At 38.9% G+C, this 22,322-nt stretch overlaps 1 protein-coding gene across 1 annotated transcript; it reads left to right on the plus strand.

Moving 5' to 3' along the window:
- Positions 1-1,478: 1,478 nt before the first annotated feature.
- LCA5 (lebercilin LCA5) lies at positions 1,479-21,467 on the plus strand. Its single transcript, XM_063124921.1, has 8 exons — positions 1,479-1,577; positions 10,346-10,726; positions 12,022-12,551; positions 13,966-14,103; positions 15,313-15,409; positions 15,907-16,052; positions 17,593-17,728; positions 19,643-21,467. Exons 2-8 carry the CDS (start codon positions 10,531-10,533, stop codon positions 20,434-20,436), a joined length of 2,037 nt encoding a protein of 678 aa, XP_062980991.1. The 5' UTR covers positions 1,479-1,577; positions 10,346-10,530; the 3' UTR covers positions 20,437-21,467.
- Positions 21,468-22,322: the final 855 nt, after the last annotated feature.

Below are 22,322 nucleotides of genomic sequence, written 5' to 3' on the forward strand. Positions count from 1 at the left end.
TGAAATCTTATGATCAAGACTTGATTTCTTCAGCAAGGAATTATATTGCAATCCTACACACATCTACTGGGAAGTAAATCTCATGTTGTATATATATATGGGATTGCACTGTGGGATTTACTCCCAAGTAAATACATATAGCTTTGTGTTTTTAGTGTTTTCCCAAAATGCTTAAAGACGTTTCTTACAATCCACCATTATTTTTAGAATAAGCTTTGGCTTTAAAAATAAAATTTCTTATTAAACAGAACCCCTATTTCACAAATGTTTTTCAGGCAGGTTTATTTGTTTTTGGTATTTCCTGATACTTTTAAAATGCAAAGCCTACACTGATAGAATCTAAAATTAAAACAGATTTTCTACTTTCCATTTTACAACAAACACATAAAAACCTAGTGTAACCTTATTTGATAATATTACTAACCCTGCTTCTAGGTTTTTTATGTTTAATCTAGGTATTTACTGTAGGTTTCAGTTCTTGTCTTTTAAGCATTCCTTGTTTTAGACAGCGATACTGTTGATATTTAACTGGTTGTGAGCTACTAAACAAGACTATTTTCACAGCTTAAAGCAGAATTAAAATGCCCATATTTATTTGGTTATACTATACTCATTTTCATACACCATACTAAAAAGCTGTTTGGAGCATCTTGCATGACATTTGAACCATGTATAAATGTTAATATGGGATAGAAAGCAGAAAATCAAATGTACATTATGATTATGGCATGAACAGGTTTTACATTGCTATTACAAGCCAATTAAAACCTTTACAGTAACCTTGCATCATCCACTTTACTATATCTCCTCAGAATTGGGTACTTTGGTACCACAGTATTTATCTCCTCAGAAGAGAAACACTATAGTACCTAAACGTAAAAATGTTTGCAAGAAAAATGTCAGTCAATTTACAACAACTCCAAAGAATCCTGATCAGGATTTTCAATGGGGAGGTGAGGAATTGGTGCCAGTTATGTTTCAATTTTAAGAATTCTGAAATCACCCAGTGTGCAGGACTAGGATTGAAGAGACCCAGGTTCAAATTCCTACTCAGCCATGGAACTCACATAGTGACCTTGCACTGTTTCTGTTTAAATTATCCCTTCCTAAATTCCTGCTCCCTCCCAACTCTTTCGGCTGGACTGAAACAGATCTCACTTGCCCACCTCTCTTTCCTGCTCTCCTTTCCCAAGATTGGAGCAAACAAAGCCAACCCCACCCCTTTCCCTCCCATTGAGTCCCCCCCTATTGAGGCCCAACAGCCAATAGGGCAGCATCACTGCGCAGCCCCCGCCCAATGGAAGGACCCTAGCGTCTCCTCTACCCCGCCCTTTCCGGCCAAGTCGGACGCGGTGATTGGGGTTTTAGGAGAGGATTTTGGCAAGGCAGGCGGCCAATAAGAAAGATTTAGAGAGCCTCCACCTCCGCCGCCCAATCTCCGCCCCTTCCTTTCCCTTCTCTTCCCCGTTACCTTGGAACCTGCTGTAAATATCCCGGGACGCAGCGGCGCGGCCCCTTTAAGCAGAGCCCGGCAACCGTCTGACTCGGGCAGAGGGGCTGCGCACCTGAGGAGACAGGTACACTTTGTGTGTGGGGTGTGTGTTTGCGTTGAGGAAGGGGAAGAGGACGAGGAGAAGCATTAACAGGGGGGGTGCCTAGGCTCTTGTCTGGAGAGGAGGTGTGGGGGCTGATTGGTCAGTCGGTCCTGCTGCCATACTGTGACTCTAACCAAGCACCCCTCTGAGGTTTGGGCACCGGCAGAAGACAGCAGTGCAAATTCTCTCTGAAACCTGCGCTGCCTGCCCCACTTCGTCAAAAACCTTCCTTTTGTATACACAACACAACAAAGAGACCGGCAGCACCTTTGTTTTTTCAGGGGCCAAGGCTCACTTAATAAGATGCGAGCTGAAGGTAGATGGAGTTGGGAGATCAATATTTGAACATGTCTGGCGGATATTTCCAGATATTGACTCTCCCCCCACCCCCAACCTGAGGAATTTGCCTTAATACTATGCAGTCTCTTCATTTAATTGAGACTTGCAAACAACTGAGCTTTGCACAGAAATGTCATACAGGTTGCACCCCTTCATGCCTCAACTGTTTACAACACAGAGAGAGATGGCAACATCTGAAATATTTTTGAAAGCTATCTGGTTTATGAAAGCTTGTGCATAACATGTGCATGTTTACTCAGGAGTAAACTTCCACCATATTCAATGGGGCTTTCTCCCTAGCAGGTAGTTAGGATTTGCAGCCCAAATCTGTTAGGTTTTTTGATACCTCAAGTATACTGGATTGGCTGTTTTCATTTCCTCTGTTGTAAAGTGCGGCATGAGCCCCTTGGGGAGGTACTATGACAACAAAATTTGTTCTGAAGACCAGATTTCCTCTGGCTTTTTTAATATTCTTTTCCCAACTCCTGCAACATTCCAAAATTAGTGATTAAATTCTTATTTCACTCTTTAAACCCTTCCTTTTACCCAACACAATTCCGGCTTTATTTGAGGATTGCTGGACATTTGGTTAAGAACATAAGAAGAGCCATGCTGGATCAGACTGAGGGTCCATCTAGTCCAGCACTCTGTTCACACAGTGGCCAACCAGCTGTCAACCAGGGACCAACAAAGCAGGACTGTACTACCGTTTTATATTCAGATTTTGTTTTAGTGTTTGGAGAGCATACTTGTAACCATAAGGAGCACACATTTATGATAGCCAAGCTGTAATCCTAAACACATTTGCTCAGGAATAACCCCCACATAGCTGGCTGGAGGGATGCTGGAAATTGTAGGACTTTTTCTGCCTAAAAATGTTATAATGAAGTGTGTGTTTTGATATTGCATTTTAATTCCTGATGGGCATGGGAATGGCTTGCCTTGTTGGTTAAGAATCATTGTACAGTTAACATAAAACTATACCTATTTCCTCTGTCAAATGTTCCTCCATAAAACATGGCAAGTACGTGTACCCGAGATGTGTAGCAATTTGTGGTACTGTCTTTGTAAGACTTTGCATGGATCCAGGAAAGTGAAAAGGTACTGAAATGAAATAACACCAACTGGTATTGTAGTTCATAGGCTCTCTTTAAAAGAGAGGAATGATTCTGGTTAGTTCAGAACTTTTTCATATGAAGTACTTCTGTTTTACCCTAGGGCTAATACAGGCATAAGCCTTGATTTCTTTTTTCTTTCTCCCTAGCATGTTTTTAGGTGTTGTGAGGTAAAATGCCTCTGTTTGAACAGTACTAGGCAGTTCCTAAGAGGGTGGAAAACTTATGGGTGTAAATCAATTTATTAAGTCCAAGATCCCCACCATGTTTCAAGCTTGAAAAACATGAGAACAGAAATAACATATTCAAAAACATTTCTTACGCTAAGATTATACTCCTGAACATATTTGCTAGGAGGTAAGGCAACTGAATACAGTATAAGATGTTTTCCATCTTTGAGTATGAGATGGAAATCTTGCACTAAATGAAACTTGTTTTCATCCTTAGAAGTCTTCGCTTTATATTATATATATTAAGGGTTTTTCCCCTTGGTGCAAGACAATTACTTCAAAATATTGATTTTAAAAGAATATTCAAGGTGAATGTCAAATATATTAAGTATATTTCCTTAGAGTAAAAATATCATGACACTGGCTGCGTTCAGACAACACGATAGTCAACAGTGGGGTAATAATCAACTCGACAGTTGTTTATCTAGCAGGTACTCCCCACACAACATGATAATAATCAACTGTAGTGTGGATTAGGATTAGTGATGAGTTGACTATTAGTCTACGCTGAATTGACTCTCTCATCTCTCGCCCTCTCTCCCCACTCAGTCCTCCTGCTAGTATCTCACCAGTCATTGCTGCCAAAAATCTATCCTGCCAGCTAGACTAGAATGTCAGCCACCGCTTTGAACACTCTTGCCTTTTGACTCTGCAGCTGATGAAATAACCAATGCTGGCCGAGGAAATCACCAACGGTGCCCTCCACACAACACGATAACCAGTGGTGATTCAAATAGCCAACTCTGCACAGCGTTGGCTATTTGTGTTGGTTATTTTGGCCAAATAATCAACGGTTGGTTAAAAAACTTCCTCCACACAACACGATAACCCATAGTGGGTTAAATAACTGTCGACTGTTTAAACCACCATTGGTTATCATCTTGTCTGAACCCAGTCACTCTCTTTACCTATGGGAGCTGTTTCATTTCTATCTGTTTTTATTATAAGTTTCTGTATGCTATAAACTTACATAACTGTCTTTATTGCTGCTTAATTATTCCTTTTGTAGTTCTAGAAAAGGAAGAAAGAATAACATCTTAAAGGAAACAAAAATGTGTTTTCTTCCAATAAATCTTCACCAGTTTTTATTCGCCAACATGTATTGGGCTTTCTTCCACTGATCATGGATATGAGGCATTTTCTTTTTTTGTCCTTATCACTCTTATGCAATGCGCTCTTTGTGTGGCTGCCCTTAAGACTGCTCTGGAAACTGGAGCTAGTGCAGAATGCAGAAAATTGGCTATTGTCTGGAGCTGCACCCTTTCAGCATGCAACTCCTTTGCTGAGGGAACTGCACTGGCAGCCTATTGTCTACCAAGCCAGGTTGAAGATTTTGATACTAGTGTACAAAGCCCTAAACAACTTGGATCCAGGATACCCAAGAGAGCTCCTTCTCCCTTACCAACCTGCTTGATCACTGAGGTCATTGGAGGGCATGCCCCTGATGGTTCCACATAGACCTATAGCCTGACTGGAATCCACCAGGAGAAGAGCCTTTAGTCTAGTGGCCCCTTCTCTGTGGAACTCTCTGCCCCTGGAGTTCAGGCAGATGCCAAAACTAAGCTGCTTCCGGTGCCTCCTGAGATCAACTCTGTTTCGAGAAGCCTTCCTCAACTGCCTAGCCACTGTTTTTATGCTTCCTTTGTTTTTAAATTTAACAATTTTAATTTCCTTGTTTTAAATCTTCTTTGTTTTACTGTTTATACCTATGTTTACCACACTGGAATCTGTGTTAGATAATTGAGCGGTATATAAACATTGTAAATGAATAAATAAAACCATTAGTTCAGCATGAATGTGGCAGAACAGTTCCACACTTCACTGCAAGATTTTTTCTCTGATATTTGCTATGCTATCTATTCAGTCCTTAAGTAGTTGAACCAAGTTGAAACTCCTTTCAGATGAATGAAGTTTGCACTGTGGTAGCTTGAGAACAGAGGAAGAGCTATGCTAGATCAAACCAAAGGCCTGTCTCATCCAGCATTATGTTCCCACAGCAGCCAACTAGATGCCAATGGGAAGTCCACAAGTAAGACATGTTCTGATACTGGAGTTAATACATACCCATCATGACTAGTAGCCATTGGTAGGCTCATTTTCCTTGAATTTGTCTAATCCTCTTTTAAAGCCGTTTGAGTTTAAGTCAATCATTACATTTAGTGGTAACAAATTCCAAAATTTAACTACATGCTGTGCGAAGAAGTACTTCCCTTTCTCTGCCCTGAAACTCCCACCATTCATTGGACCCTAGAGAAAAAACTTTTTCACCGTCTATTTTCTCCATACCATGCATCATTTTATACACCTCTGACAGTTCTCTGTCAGAATTACAGTGTTACATATGGAATCCTAAAGTAGTAAGAAAGCTGCACTGATTTGGGGTGTATCTTGCTTCTAACTAGCAGTGGCCAGGATTGCAGGCTAGGGCTGTGATCCTAAGCATACTTGGTAAGAAATAAGTCCCATTGAACTTGGTGGGAATTACTTCGAAGTAAGCAAGTCATGATCTTTTGCACTGTGCAGTTCAACTTCCTGAAGGGAAGACTTGCAGTACTTCATATTCTCTACAGCTGTGAACATGTATTGGTAAATGAAACGCACGGGAATATTGGAGATATGGTTTTATTAGGCTGAAAATAGCCTAGCATGACTTTTATTAACTATATTGTACTGAGGTTACTGCTGTAGACTTAATTTCACTCCATGCATATTACTTCCAAGTATGTCTGTAAATGACGGGAATTTTTAACAATCTTATCGAAATTGCCAAGAAAATGTAGATAACCTTGAGGATTTAACTTGCGTGTGCTGAAATTAAAATGACTTCATAATTAAATGAAAGTGTTCCATGATAGTTAAAGGCAATGGACCAAGAAGTTTCTTAATTATAAAAGTCCTTATACTAGCTGAAGTAACTCAGATTTCAAAGCAATTCATTAGCCTTAAAAATGAACAATACTTCTTTTGGCTGATGAACTCAGATTTCAAAGCAATTCATTAGCCTTAAAAATGAACAATACTTCTTTTGGCTGATGAAATTACAAGTTTGGCAGGATACCGAACTGGGCAAATCTTGACAGACAATATACTTGTTTTCATATCAAAGAAACATGTTCCTAGTGTATAAAATCCAAAAATCTCTTAAGGATTTGAAAAGATCCTCAAAAATTCTTGCACTGTTTGAGCATTTTATACCAATAGATCTACCTTTAATGCCACAGTAATTTAACAGGATATGTTGTGTATATTTTGTTCCTGAATATTTATTCTCTAGTGCTTTTAAGCCTTACGGCTAGAAGGGTACTTTGATAAAATAGAGCTCAGATTGTTTTCTTTAAAGTACTAGAATAACTTCTCTTGAAGTGAATCTTGACATTAAAGTTATTGGCATGTTTTCCTTTGTTAAATGTAGCTAGAGTAATAGAACTGTGTAGGAGAGTATCAATATTGGGCACAGAAGTGGATTGGAAATTGTTAACTTTCAAAAAGTGTATGCATATCCTTACAGTATTTCTCAACGGCAAAATTCTTTTGAAAGAATTGGTGATTTTTTTTAAATTAATTTTAAATTCAGTTTAATTTCCATATTGGCCATAGGTGAGTTTTTAAATACACTATGTGAGTAACAAGAGCAGAATTATATTTCTGATAAAAAATGAGTTCAATTTTAGTTACAAAAAATGTATCCAATTTAAGGCTTTCTTCAAATAGCAATCACTTCATTTTCAATTGATAATTGATTACAACTTAATGTTATCTTTCCACTGCAAAAAACACTTTAACGTATTATTCTTTCACCAAGAGGTTTAATTCTTCTTTTGAAATTATGTTGAAACCAAAGGTCTCTTTTATAAACAACTGTCCGCACATACAAATATTTATTTTTAAATCCCAGGAGAATGGGGAAGTGCTGGATTGTCCTAATAGTAGTGAAACTTCCCATTAGTTATGAGAGCTTTCTCATCAAAATCCTTATTTCTGAAGGCATTCCTCAATCACAGGTAACTCAAACAGAGTGGGTGTGAAGGGTGCTGCTGCGTTGTATTGTTTTACAGCACAATCCTGTGCAGGTCTACCCAGAAATAAGTCACAATTAGTTCAGTGGACTTACTTCCAGTTAAGCATGCATTTAATTGTTTTAGAGTGCAATCTTATGCATGGTTGGCTAGGGAATGCTGGGAGCTGTAGGCCTTTTTTCTGTCTAAACATGAATAGGATTGCATCCTTGCGTAATTTTTGATTCTTTGAGTATGTTAATGTAGAAAAGACACTAAGGAATGAATATATAAATATATTTCTATATGTTGTTTAGAGATATTTGCTGGCTCTTTCTGCAATTTTGCTTTAAAGTTGTGTTTGAAAATTCAGTTTAGTTTAATTCAGAAAGGACTTCATATACATGTGTGTGTGTGTGTATACACACGTACGCACACCTATAAGTGTAGCTAATCAAAATTAAATGTTGCTTCTTTCCATTGTAGTCCACAAGAACCTTTGAAAATGTGGATTTGTTTCTTCTTCCCTCATATTCTAGTTTTTGTAATGCCTCCTCCCCCACCAGCAACAGCTTCCTACTTCCTTATCAGAATTCCATCAAAAAGGCTCAGAACCTGGAATAATCACACCACTTATTCTGGAGTAGTTCCAAAGGCTTCACTGGGATTTTAGTGTTTGAGATTAAATGGAATTTGGATTGTAGCCAGAATGTGTGGGAGGCTAGAAAGGTGACTCCTGCAGACACAAACTGTAACGCTAGATGCACATTCGGTATGAGAGGGTGCACATCCACAGAACTGACTGGCACAATACCACTCTAGGATAAGAAATTTGAATCGCATTGCACTAGAGAAATTAGCAAATGCTATATAGGGTGCTTTAACAAGGAGCAAAGTGCTCCTATTCAACTGCAATCCAGAGGGAGGAAAAACATAAGGAGGAAACTGTCATTGAAGGATACGTTGAAAAGTATTTCCAGGTTGGTTTCATTGGAACTCATAACTCACATTTCAAAAAAGACAGCCAAAATCATTAAGGAGGAAAATATGAGGCCTCTGACACATTTAGTTTAGATGACACAAAAGAGAATGTGCCAACGTTTCATAAAATGCAGAACTATTATGAAGGTTTTTTTATCTCATAATAATAACATTTAGAGTGACCTACTGAACTGGAATACCAGTTGGTGCAGGACAGAAAAGAACATAGGAAGATGCCTTATGTTGTGTCAGGCCAATTGTTCATCTAGCTCAGTATTATCTACACTGATTGGCAGTGACTCTCTAGGGTTTCAGACAGAAACCTAGTATTACACAATGTATGAGTAACTTCATGACATTCACTACTGCAAAATATGCCATCCACTACCTTAGACAGCGTTTTAGAAGATTGGGCAGTTTTAAGGAAGGTGACAGTAGTGACAACTTTATCCATAACAGCTATACAGGGATAGCTTGGCAACGGTGGTATGGGCATTAGTAACCTCAAGAATGGATTACTGCAATGTGCTCTATGTTCGGAGCTGCCCTTGAATTTGCTCCGGAAGCTGGAGCTAGTGCAGAATGCGCTCTATGTTCGGAGCTGCCCCTTTCCAGCATGCAACTCCTTTGCTGAGGGAATTGCACTGGCTGCCTATTGGCTACTGGGCCAGGTTTAAGGTTTTGGTACAAGTGTACAAAGCCCTAAACAACTTGAGACTAGGATACCTGACAGAGTGCCTTCTCCCTTACCGATTTGCCCAATCACTGAGGTCATGTTCCTGGTGGTTCCACATGGACCTATGGCCTGACTGGAATCCAAAGAGCCTTTAGTCTAGTGGCCCCTTCTCTGTGCAATTCCCTGTCCCTGGCGGTCAGGCAGGTGCAACACTAGGCTGCTCCCAACACCTCCTGAAAACAACTCTGTTTCAAGAAGCCTTCCTCAACTGACTAGCCACTGTTTTTCTGGTTCCTTTGTTTTAAATTGAACAATTTTAATTTGCTTTTTAAAAAACTTTGTTCTTTTACTGTTTATACCTATGTTAACTGCTCTGGAATCTGTTTTAGATAATTGAGCGGTATATAAATATAATAAATAAATATGAAGCCTCAATATTCCACGGTGGTATATGCTGGGAACAAACAGGGCATGGCCATCGCATCCAAGCTCTGTCATGGGCCATTGTGTGAAATGGAATGGTTGGTCTGAATTCACCTTGGTCTGATCTAGTAAGGCAATTCTTTGGTGTCAAGTTTGTCATTATAATAATGAAGAGACAGCGTTGTGAACCACCCAGAGAGCTTTGGCTAGTGGAAGGTATAGAAATGTAATAAAAACACTTGGCAAAATCCAGTGCTGCGCACAGGAACTGCAAATTCAGGAAATTAACAGTTCCTGAAGTAATTGGAAAGAGTGGAAACACTCAATTCCAGAATGGGGCAGGTTAGCATTTCTCAGAGAGGGGAGCTCTGCTGACCTTTCCCATTCTACAACAAGCATTTCTGCTCTTTTCCAGGATTTCTTGAAGAAACACTAGTTTCTGTTGTGCTGGCAGTGGGTCCTGTGGGTGCAACAGAACCAACGGTAGTGCACTGGCAGTATTTGATGCTGCCCACTGAGTATAGTAAATAAAATATCTGATTCTTTAAAGCTTAAATATGTTTGGCGATGTTGAAATCAAAGCATCTTCAATTTTTAAAGAATTAATAGTTGAGAAACCAATGGGCTTGTACATTCTACTTTGTATTTTCCTTGCTTTATTTTACATGACAAATGCTATAAATATTTGTTTGGAATTCTTTCTTTGTTTTCAATTGATGTGATGCACTACCCTAAGCACTTTTTAATGTTTGCATGTGAGGGACCCTACTGTTGTGCTGCCAAATCTGTGATGCCAAAAGTGGTACATGTTTGACAGCAGCTTTTAATTAACGAACCATAGTCCCGAGAATTGCACTTCCCTGATGCATACACAGATACTTCTTTCAGCATCAGATGCAGGAACTGTTAGCTGGCATACACTTTTTGAAATGCTTTTATTCATTATAAAGTGGAAAGCTAAACCAATTCCATTTTTTCTCTGTGAATTCAGATAGAAGCGTGCATTCTGAATGACGAGGACTGATTGCCAAAGTGGAACCCAGCCACCCTTCTTCTGAATGTAGGCTAATGATGAATTGGCAAGAAGCCAGCAGTTCTCCCAGTGACTGTGTGAGCCGTCCTCTGGCAAAATGAATATTCCTTGAGAAAAGGTCTGGAACGTTCTTTTTGTTTAGAATGGGAGAGAGAGGAAGGAGCCTGGATTCTGGACACAACAGAAGATCAGGGAGCGATAAAAGCAGCGATTCTTATTATTCCGATGATGATTCCTCTCGTGCCTCTGACCACTCGCCAACCATTAGCACTCAGTCTACAAACACTGGAGCAAAAAGTAGCAAAGCACAGAATTTGAAGAGCCTTGCACATTACCAAGGTAAGTGGTTGGAAAAATATGATTTCTAACTTACACACCAGTTCTAAACATGTTACATGAAAGTAAAGTAAGTTCAACCGGAACATATGACTAAACTCAACTGGCATTTCTAATGTGGATGAAAATCTAGCTGTTGTTTTAAAATAAGATGCAAGTAGGAAGGTAGGGGGAGAAGTACATTCTCATACAGCATTTCATTTTCCATGCAGCTACAATGGAAACATACTTTTAATCTTGCTATCATATAGAATTAACAGAGCTGAATCTTTATGGTTTGCAGCCTTCTTGCATCAAAAGAAGAAGAAAACTTCTTGCATTTTGTGAACCGCCCAGAGAGCTCCAGCTATTGGGCGGTATAGAAATGTAATCAATCAATCAATCAATCAATCAAAAGAATTGTAGCAATTTGTATTGCGTACGGAATTCTGTTACTCCAGAACCACTGCCTAACCTCCCCCAACCTGGGGCTCTTCAGATATTTTGGGCTTCAACTCTCATCAGCCCTGGCCAACATGATCAATAGTCAAGAGATCTGAGATTTGTAGGGCACCAGGTTGAGGAAGGCTGGCCTATGGATTTCAGTTTTTAAAAAAACAAAACGAAACTATACCTTGGGAGTAAACTACATGTGGCACGGGAAATCTCCAATTGGATCACCCAGTCAAAATGGATGTGTGTGTGTGAAGTGGTTAAAGGCAGCAGCGCTGGGAGAGGAACATCTTAAACTCTTCTGTGCTATCTTTCTTCTCGAAATTGCTCTTTCCCTCTGTTCCACCTGTCCAAGCTGCTATTAGTCCCTTTCACTGCAGGGGGCTGGAGATGGGAATCTACCCAATTATTGAGCTCTCTTGAACAGCTGTCTTCTTTTTAAGACTGGAAAAGAATCCTTCTGCATTCGCAGCAAGACTAGTATGTGGCACAATAGAACCTAGCTATTCCTGTGCCATAAACTGGCTAGGCTACTCCTGTGCTAGTTTACCCACCTGGCTTTTGCAATGGTTTCTATCTTTACAACTAAAACCTGCTGGTATCAAACTGCCTCTAATCCCTTTGGGATAGACCTGCAGAAGTAAAGAATTAAAAGTTTATGAGACCAGTTTTGCTCTGTGATGGGCATTTATTTCTCTTGCTCTGGTCATAGGTCTGAAAATATGGTACCTATCGGGTTTTTGTTATGTACTGAGGATATATAGGAGACACTTACTGGGCTGTCAAGAGAAAGGAGTAATGGAGACATGTAATATTGGCTTGCTGATTTTCACTGCAACACCAACCCTGTTTTGTTTTTGTTGTAGCCACAAAGCAAATTGCCTCTAAATATGCACCCAGCAAAAGAGGGATCCGCTGGGGTTATCGCTCCCAGAGCCTCAACAGGGAGTCTCCTGCCAAAGATATCGGTCTTGTTACAAAGCGAGTGCTTTCTGCCAGGTTGCTGAAAATTAATGAGCTTCGTAATGAACTGACTGAACTGCATGTCAAACTCGATGAGCTGCAGAAAGAAAATAGGGCACTGAAGCGGCTTCAGTACAGACATGAGAAAGCTCTGCATAAGTTTGAGGACACCGAAAATGAAATCTCTCAACTCCTGGCACGGCATAACGATGAAATGAGAATACTGAGGGAGCGCTTAAGAAAATCGCAAGAAAGAGAACAAACGACCGAAAGGAAGCTGCGGAGTTCAGAGGAGGAGCTGTCCAAGGCCAAAGGTAGCTTACAAAAATTAAGAAGACTCGCAGAAGACAGGCACCTCCCCGAACGCGACGAGCTGGCTAAGAAGCTGGCCTTAGTAGAGAGCAGGCTGGATGACAGCGAGAAGAGGATTAAGGTGAGGTGATATTAACGTTCCTAGTTTTTAATACTCTTAATACGCTTCTCGTTCTGTAATATCATGGTTCTATATGAACATTTAAGTAGTTATTGACAACTTATAATGTAGAGGCAAAAGCAAAATACAACTACTGCAAATCCTAATTCTAGAAGTACTGGCCCTGCTCCGCCTAGCAATTTCTTCACATTCAGCCAACAATCATGTGTCTCAAATTTTATTAATTAATGTTGTTATTATAATCCACAAAAATGTTAAATCCTTAAGGCTGCAGGCCTATGCACACTTACCTAGGAGTAAGTCCCATTGAACTCGGGGGGCTTACTTTTGGGAAGACATGTATAGGATTGCCCCGTACATGAAAAGAACCTCTAAATTCGTAATTCTCTTTCACATACTTTGTTAGATGCTTTGTTGTGGCTACTTCCATTCCAAAAATGTACAGAAAGGGCACTTCCTGTGTCTGCTGATGGCAAAGCCGGAAGCAATTCTCCCTGATTTTCCTCTGCAATGTGCTCTAGAGGGTTGGGGGCCACTGGAACATCATGCGGAGTTATGGACAGACAAGGGAAATAGGTAAAAAAAAATCACTTCTCCATCTTCCATTAGCAGGCGCCTCTGCTGAATCAAAGGTGTTTTCATTCATGGAAGTATTCCTTCCATGGATGGAAGGGCATCTCTGGATCCAACCCATAATTTCTGAATTAAAAGTGTAAACAAGGTGTAAGTGTTGGGCTGCAGCAGGATGGAAAAAAATCCTTGTGTGAGTAGCTTTCCATTTACATATCCTTTGTATCTAACCCACTGTTAGCAAGTGAAAAATGCTTCTTAGTAGATATCTAGGGTTGAGAAGGCCTACTCAACCCTATCTAGGGTTGAGAAGGCCTCCTCCCATATGTACCTGCCCGGACCTTAAGGTCATCCTCAGAGGTCCTTCTCCGTGAGCCCCTGCCAAAGGAAGTGAGGCAGGTGGCTACCAGGAGGAGGGCCTTCTCTGCTGTGGCACCCCGGCTATGGAATGAGCTCCCTAAGGAGGTTTGCTTGGCACCTACATTATATGCTTTTAGACGCCAGGTGAAGACCTTTTTATTCTCCCAGCATTTTAACAGTCTATAAATAAATTTTAACTTGGAGTTTTAAATTTGTAATTTTGCATTGCTGCTGTTTTTATCTGGTTAAATTTTTATATTGTATTTTATATTATGGTTTTATACTGTTGTTTTATACTTTGAATGTTTTTAATTTTTGTGAACTGCTCAGAGAGCTCCGGCTATTGGGCGGTATAGAAATGTAATAAATAAATAAATAAATACTTTAGAAAAGTCTATTTTGTGCAAGAATTCTTTAAGGTTGTCCACTTTTTAAAATAAGCAGAGTTTACAAAAATTGATATTTCTGATATATTCCACTGTAGGACTTGGAGAAGAACCTTGATCTTAGTAATAGTAGTTTTCAGAGGCAATTGCATTCTGAGAAAAAGAAATTATGTGAAGCCCAGGAAGAAAATAAAGTCTTCCAAGAGGAAGTCCAGCGCCTAAATCAAAAACTAAAGGTAAAACATGTGCATTTCTGGTATAGAACAGCCTTGTGGCATATCTGTCAGTGGAAGCTAACTCACCGCAGCATAAGTTCTCAATCATTGCTAATCATTTATAATATTCTAGCATCTTTATGATATTTTGTGCCAGGATCCATAAGGCTATCTAGATGAAGGATCTAACGGCTGGCATGTAATTGTGTAATCTACGCATTTTCTAGGAAAGAGATGGTCCACTGGAAGCCCATGAGTTGCATCAGGCTGAAAAATGATTTTGTCGGGTCACCTGGTACCAGAGCCCCAACAGAAATGGAGTATAGGGAGGAATGATGTGAGGACAAAAGCATCTTGGTTTTGGTTGGGTTGCATGATAATGGAAAGAAAATAAGCCGCGTCTGATGGTCATAAGCCACCTTATTAGCATAACTACCCTTCCAGGCACGATTTGTCATGAGGTCTGAACCCAGTGAGGATTGCTGATTGGGGTAGTTTACAAACCACCCTGAAACCCTAGAACAATCCTCTCTCTGCAGCTGATTGGGAAAGGCAAAGTATGTCTGACCTCACTTCATTTTCTCCCATATTCAGAGTCTTGCAACAATGTTGGGATGATTTAGTCTCCAAATGTTAGGAAGTTAGCCTTGCTGGTTTAGGATAAACAAAGATTAACATGTTTAGTCCTTTATTTTCTTCAAGTCCTCTTATTTTGAATTCCATTATGTAGTGGCTGTGACAACTTGATAATGGCAAATATTTCCAATTTGTATGCATATTCACTCATTCTGCACATCCTGTTGCTTTTACATTTTAATTTGGGAAGCAGTGCTGTAAAGCATGCCTTAAAAATAATTCTTATACAAATTTAAAAGATAGCCTGGAGGAGAAGGCTATCAATGGCTACTACTCTCAATGGCTATGTGCTACCTCCAGTATCAGAGGCAATAAGTCTATATACACCAGCTGCAGGGGAACATGGGTGGGAGGGTGCTGTTGCACCTGTGTCCTCCTTGTGGGTTCCTGGTCAACAGTTGGTTGGCCATGGCGTGAATAGTGTGCTGGACTAGATGGATCCTTGGTCTGATCCAGCATGGCTCTTCTTATGTTCTTATTTTAATCTGTACAACTTCAAAAATCTTGGAATTATAAATGAAAATCAAAAGAGAAAAAAAATTTTTGGATAGTCTTTTGACAATCTAATTTATTGTCTCCCCTTTTTTTAATTAGGAAAAAGAAAGAGAATTAGATGCAAAAAATATATATGCTAATCGAATGTTAAAACCTTCACCCAAAAAAGATGCTGATATTACACCAAGAAAAAAAGGTAACCACTTTCTAAAAAGTTTTAAACAAAACCTTAACAGCCAGGTTTACTTTAAGGGGCATATCTGACAATAATGATCAGTGCCTTCTGTATTTCTGGAATTTTGACCTCACAGTTTACCTTTTCATTTTACTTTGAAAAGTAAAATGATCTCTACCCTAAATTCAAGCAAAAATACATTTAGTCCAATCAAAGAGGAATAATGAAATCTATAGTGGCATAGTAATGAATGAGGTGGTTGGCTTATCAAAGAGGTTTTGAGTTTGAAATACATACTGCTACTAAGCAGGAACAGAAAATACATTCCAAAGATATGTATCTTTCCACATTCTAGCACCAGATTTCATTACACATTTCCTAATTTATAGGCACTATGTTTTGTGTATGTTTTAAGTAATTCAGATGAATAAAGAAACAACTAGGTTTCATCTTTATGAGGATGTTTTTAAAATGTATTTTTAAAGTGTCATAAATTGATTATGTATTTATTACTGCAGTAAATAAGAATACTAAGAGAGAATTACAGTTAACAAAAGGAGTACAGACTTCTGGATACATTTCCCCAGTAGAATTTCCTTTGCCACCAGATTTGATTTCAGATGAAATACCAGAGGAAAAGGAAGATGATGTCCATCTCAGAATGGTGAGTTTCAACTGTATTTTATAAATTATTCTTCTCAATATATTAGTTCCTGAAGTGTATTTCAAAATAGGCTAAGTTGACCTACATTTTTGGAAGGTAGCCACAACTGTTAGTAAAAGGGCACCCAAACAATTTAAAGTGTACCTAAAAATATGGAGAAATAAACTCTGGTCTCTGGCACTGATGGAAAAGCCAATAAAACAGGTTGAGCAGTATAGATCTAAGATATATATTGATAATTTCTATGGTATCGGAGTCATTTATTAATTATGCTAATATCAATAAGGACATTACTGTACCTCCATCTTCTCATGGAACATGCTGGAAAGATCTGCTATGATAAGAGTTCTGTTGGGTGGGGTGTTGTTTTGATATATCTCCCTCTAGCTCTGAATATATACAGTTACAATCAGTCCACTGTGTCACTTGATTAATTTGATTTGATGCTGATCGTGTATATTAAGGATATCCCATTTTTGATTATTGTGTTATGTTTGATGTGATTGGATGTTACACCTTTTTGTTATAAATGTAAAATTCAATTAAAAAATATTTTTTAAAAAGAGTACAGAAGAGTTTGTTGTAATTAAGGAATATTAAACGATACATTTTGGCATACACTTTTCTGATGTAAGATTGTTTTCTGGTTTTATCTAAATTATTTGAGAGTAGAGCTAAATTTGCTGAAAACTGACAAAATTATAGCAGGGATATAGGTTGGGGAATGAGGAGGTAGATCAAACTTACAGAGAAGAGAAAAACTTAATGCTAGGATGAGGCTTAGAGCTCTGCCTCCTTCCGATGAAATGTCCTGAGGGTCGTAGTTTTTTTCAGTCCCACCCAAACTAGTCGGTGTAACATAGGTTTTGAAAATTCTGTGAGTTGGATTCATACAAACACTTGTGGAAGAGAGCAGACAGGCAGTGACTTTGCTGCCCCCTTCTCTCCCCAGTATTCCTCCGCCCAACTCTTGACGGTTGGGGGACCCTGCTGAATGGGGTAGGTTGTGGTTTAACAGTCTGAGAGAGAAGGGGGATCCTTTTATATTGTATTTTATATGTTTTTGGAATGGTTTTCATGGTTTTAATTTTTGTAAACCGCCCAGAGAGCTTCAGTTATTGGGCAGTATAAAAATGCAATAAATAAATAAATAAAATCCCTGAAAATTGAGTGGAGGCACCTTCCATAAGTGGGAAGAGGAGGCTACACTGGAGCCTCTTTCTCCCATGAGCACCTAAGTGAATCAGGACACTCTTTGAGTCAAGACCTCTACTTTCAGCTCTACTTTCAAAAATGACCCTCAGTGTAGTCACCTGACTTAGTGCTCAGAGCAACTCAGTGCAGAAGTAGATGGAGAATTTGCACTGAGGAAACTGACGGATCAGGAAAAGTTGAATCCAATAGAAGAAGTGAAGTTGTCTTCTACTGCATTTGAGGCCAACTCACCAGTTAATGGAAATTAAATATTTCATTGAATTGTTTTTATATAGTAAAGTATAGCTTTTTAAAAGCCTTCTATTCCATACTTAACTTCTTTAAGGAGCAAGTGGATAAAAAAGAATGGAAAGAACAAGCTGAAAGTTTCCAGCAAGAACAAAGCAGAGAAAGAGAAGAGCGACTGAAAAGTGACCAAGAACTACAGGCGCTAGAAGAGAGAGCGAAGAAACTGAGAGATGGTAAGAAAATGCAGTTTTGCAGTGTCAACTGAAACCATCTAACTGTCTTAAGTAGTCAGGATATCAATTCATACATGAATTATTTCACACTAAAAGACATAGGAAATTGAACTTTTTTCCAAGAACAATAAAAAAGATGTGATTCTCACAAATTATTATCAACTACATTGCTTGTAAGGATAGATGTTTTTTGATTATGGTGAGTGTGGGGTCTTGGTGTGTGTGGTCCCCCCCCTTTAAAAACTTATTTATAGACAAAAGGTAAATGTAATATCCACATGACATTTTATTTTTCTCATCTCATAACGGTTCTTCTTTGTGATTGTATTTGCCTTTGTAAGGATAATGCTAGGTTAGAATATAGGAAACGTTACTTTTGTGCATTTTTAAGATGTTCACGCAGGAACATAAGAGTTGTTTCATTACATACCTGCATTTCTAGAAGGTTTTCTTTCTAGTTTTCAATCCTGTGCCCAATTGTGCATGCTTAATCTCATTGAAGTCAACTCACAGAACTGTGTATTTAAAATCAAGTCCTATTGTTCACTATAGAAGACTAAAAAATGGAAAGCTATAGAATGGTTTGAGTTCTCTGCTAATTGTGAGGAAGCTGCATTCTCTATACTTGTTGAATCGGATGTGAGCTTAAGTGTGAATAATTAGCACTTTTTGTAATTCTTATGATCTAACAAAACTTCAGTAAAGACGTCAAGCTTTGAAAAAAGCGAGCTTTATAGCGTGTACATTTTGAGGGGAAAGCGGCTTTGCATCAGGTCCACAGACTTCAGATTATATTCACTTAATTAAATTTGAGTTGCATTTGCTATATTGAATTGAACTATGTAAGTGATGGAATTTAAATGTACTATTTTGTATGTCAGGTTGTCTGTTTACATAGAACACTATTTATACAGGAAGGCAGCAAAAGTTGGTTGTGGGAGAAATTCAGTGGGAGGATGGCATAGGCATCCATGTGGGTCATATTTAAGGCCTCAAAGGGCCATACGCCCCCCCAGGGGTTGTCCATATGTGGTTCAGCATTATGCCCACAAGCCACAGCAAACCTTGGGCTCGCACTCCTCTCCCAACCAGCTTTGGGGAAGCTTTGGTTTCAGGAGCTTTGACTTGTAGCTAATGGTTGCTTCCTGTGTCATTCAAACTGTGTCATTCAAACAATGAACAACAGTTAATTTCAACAAGCCAGCTTTAAAAACATACTTTGCATTTGGTTTATTGGAAGTAAACCATAGTTAGTGTTAATCACAATTTGTTGCACCAAATGACATGATAAACCACAATTAATTGATGTGTTTTAACTGGTGTGCTTTTATAGGTAGTTTCCAGCAGGGGTCTTATGCTGGTGCCCCAGGTCCATCAGCAGCGGTGCACACTCAGTCCATGCCACAGGCAGGCACAATATTGTGCTTCCAGGGGCAGTTGTCAAAATGAGCAGAAATGCTTGCTTCTGAAAGGGGCAAAATGGCTCTTTCGGAAATGAGCATTTCTGTTTGTTTCAGTGGTTGTCTGCAGAAGCACAATGTCATGCCCACCCATGATAGAGGCTGAGTGTGCACCGCCTCTGCCGGGTGGCCCACAAACTCACTACCACCAGTGAATATATACCCGTTGAATATTTATTTATTTATTTATTTATACTACCCTATGTTTTAATTATAACTTCATATTTTATCTGAATTGCTGTTGTTAACCATCTTGAGTACTATTTTTAGTGAGAGGCAGAATATAAATTTAATTAAATCAATCAATGAGAAAGCATAAGTAAAAGTTTCCAAAATTGTCCTCCTGATGACATCACAGTAAGAGAGAGGAGGGAGAAGCACACGAGACCAAAGTTTAATACAGCTCATAAGAAATGCGTAGTTCTAAGCCTACACTATTGTTTTTAACTCATAGAATGGGAAAAAGAAGAATCTGAGAGAAAGAAGAAAGAAAATAGTATTTTGCTGGAAAAAGAAGAAGCAAAGATGGAAATATACAGTTTGGAGTATGGGACACAAATTAGTGACAGAGCAGAAGAGGAAAAACGGAAGGAAATTCTGCTTGCTAAGATGTATGAAATCGACAGAGAAACCCAAATCAATACAAAGGTCACTTCCCAAGAGCACACTGCAGATTCAGTAACTATACCTTTTTCCTTGGAAAAAAATAAGAGATCATACCAGTACTCAGACACAACAGAGAAACTGTTCAATGGTTTTCTGGAATATGACCAGCCCAATACGGTTACAAAAAGAGAAATCCAGAAACAGCAAAATACGGAGACTGAATGTTCAAGCAATGATTTGACATTTGGTAGCTATGTACCTTCTTTTGGGAAAGTGTCAGGGAGGCCAAATTGGCTTAATCAAAAAAGTGACTTCCAAGATGAACCCACTAAGGGAAATGTAGTCCTTGATATTAAGAGAGAGAGAAAGTCCAATTTAATGGAGCAGCTGTTCGGAAGCAGTGCCAATATCACTCCACCGAAGAGAAATGATTTGGGTCCTTTTCGACAAGACAGTGGTACAAACAGTGTCTTTCAGGATAAAGGCACTATGGTCAAAGTAAATGATGATAGTGATCTTTTCTTTAGTGAAGGAAAGAGCTTTAATCCCAAAAGGCATCGCTTGCAGCACACAGCAAGTAGACCAGCTGTTAAGGCACTTGATTACTTAGAAGATGAAATTGAGGAAGTACTATTGCAATGATTGTAATCTGCAAAATTCCATGCATGTAAATATTACATATATTTAATATGCTATTTATAGTTTTAAAAATGTTACAAACATGAAGTGAACTGACACATGTGCTGGGGAATTAGAATTTTTAGCCTGATGAGTGATCAAGAATGCACCCCTTTCTCTAATGACCTAAACAACTAAAAGTAGTGACAATTACAGATGTAACAAGCTGTAGGGATTTCTTAGCCTGGCCCCACCCAGGCTACCTGAATGTGGTTATTTTCCCCCCATGTCTACATTTTGTAAACAGAATAATTTGCCCTTCTACTTAGAAGCAGTAACTTTTAAATGTTCACACCTCCATGGCACAAAGCTAACACAGGAACTGGGGTATTTCTGCCTGACATCATTAAGGTAATTTTGCGTTCGCCACAAAAAGAAATAAGCCAGAATCTAGCCAATAGTTGTTGTTTTTCCTAGCAGTGTAGCATCTTTCCTCATCCGCCATTTTTAAAATGGTCTCTCTAGGACTGCAGGCAAGTAAAAAGGTATTCATGACCCTTTGCCAATTTTGAGAGCAATTCATGCCCTGCCTTACACTACTAAGAAAGGGTGCTTCTGCTATGGGAAATCCCCTTAAGTGTACAGAGTTCCCTGTGCAGGCAAGGCACTGCATGCAGAAAAAGACTGGATTGCCCTTTTGTTTTCAACTGTTAACATGTTGATCTAGTCTTGCATAATAGGCCTAAATGCTTTATTGGAAAAATCAATACTTAAGCTATTTAGCTTTTAATAGAAGTGGCTCTGAAACATTCAGTAAAACAGAATGTATGACTTAATGGGGGTCTAGATTAGATAAATTTATAATTTGTTATCACGCCTTCTCTTGGAATAGTTATGAGAAAAGGTTATATAAATGAACCTAGCATTTACTTAAATTGTCATGAGCTCCAACTCCATTCCAGTCCCATGAACCAGCCTACTTGGCAGCAAATGGGATGTGGATTACAGCTGTGAGCACAATCTACCTAGTGCAGTGGAATAAACTTTAGGCTGGTTGCTAACCCCCCCCCACACACACAAAACGGTATATATTATCAAACTCAGTAATATTGGAGCAATATATTTAATTTGTTTTTGATACTTTCCCCACATTTTTCCTTTTAAAAAGTCATCACTTAGTGTAAATTACTAGAAATGTAGTTATAAGACTTCTAAAGGTTTGGCAATGTGATCGTTTAACAATGTGCATTTGGCTGTATCATTTAACTTTAATTGCAGTTCTGGTGAGGTGTAATATCAGTTAATACTGATACAAAACATTTTGACTGGTAACTAAAGGTATCTAAAAACATAAGCAAAAGAATTGGCTAGTAGCAGTCCAGGTCTCAGCTTGAAGAACTAAAGCGGAGCACCAGTTTCACAACTTCTTTTATTTTGACTACAGACAATTGAAAATATACTCTATGGAATATAGTTCACATGGATCAGATCCCTGTCAAAAAGCTGTTGGAAAAATGCCACATGCATCCTGGTGTACACCCAAAAGCTTTTGGCTGCTGTAGTAATCTCAGAGGCTACAGAGTTCAGGAGCACTTGTACTTGAACCACCTAACAGATAAGTAGGATGCTTCAGCCTCTCTGATGCACCTGTCAGCTGCTAGGAGGACACAGATTAAAAACTAGGTGCCTCTGACTCATCCCCATTCCCTTCCTCCTGTACCTATCCCATCAAAACAGATCCTGAACAATTGCTCAAAAGGACTTACTTTTGTGTCCTAGAGTGAGTTTAAAGGTGATGAACAGGGACTGGAAAGCCCTTGGCTACTACAAAGCCAAGTTGAGAAACAGTTCTGTGGGGAAATAAGAAGTCTTTCCATTTGGGTCAAGATTATCATGCTGCATAACTAGTT

The sequence above is a fragment of the Elgaria multicarinata genome, chromosome 4 (assembly GCF_023053635.1).
Source record: "Elgaria multicarinata webbii isolate HBS135686 ecotype San Diego chromosome 4, rElgMul1.1.pri, whole genome shotgun sequence".
In the NCBI taxonomy this organism is placed as follows: Eukaryota; Metazoa; Chordata; class Lepidosauria; order Squamata; family Anguidae; genus Elgaria; species Elgaria multicarinata.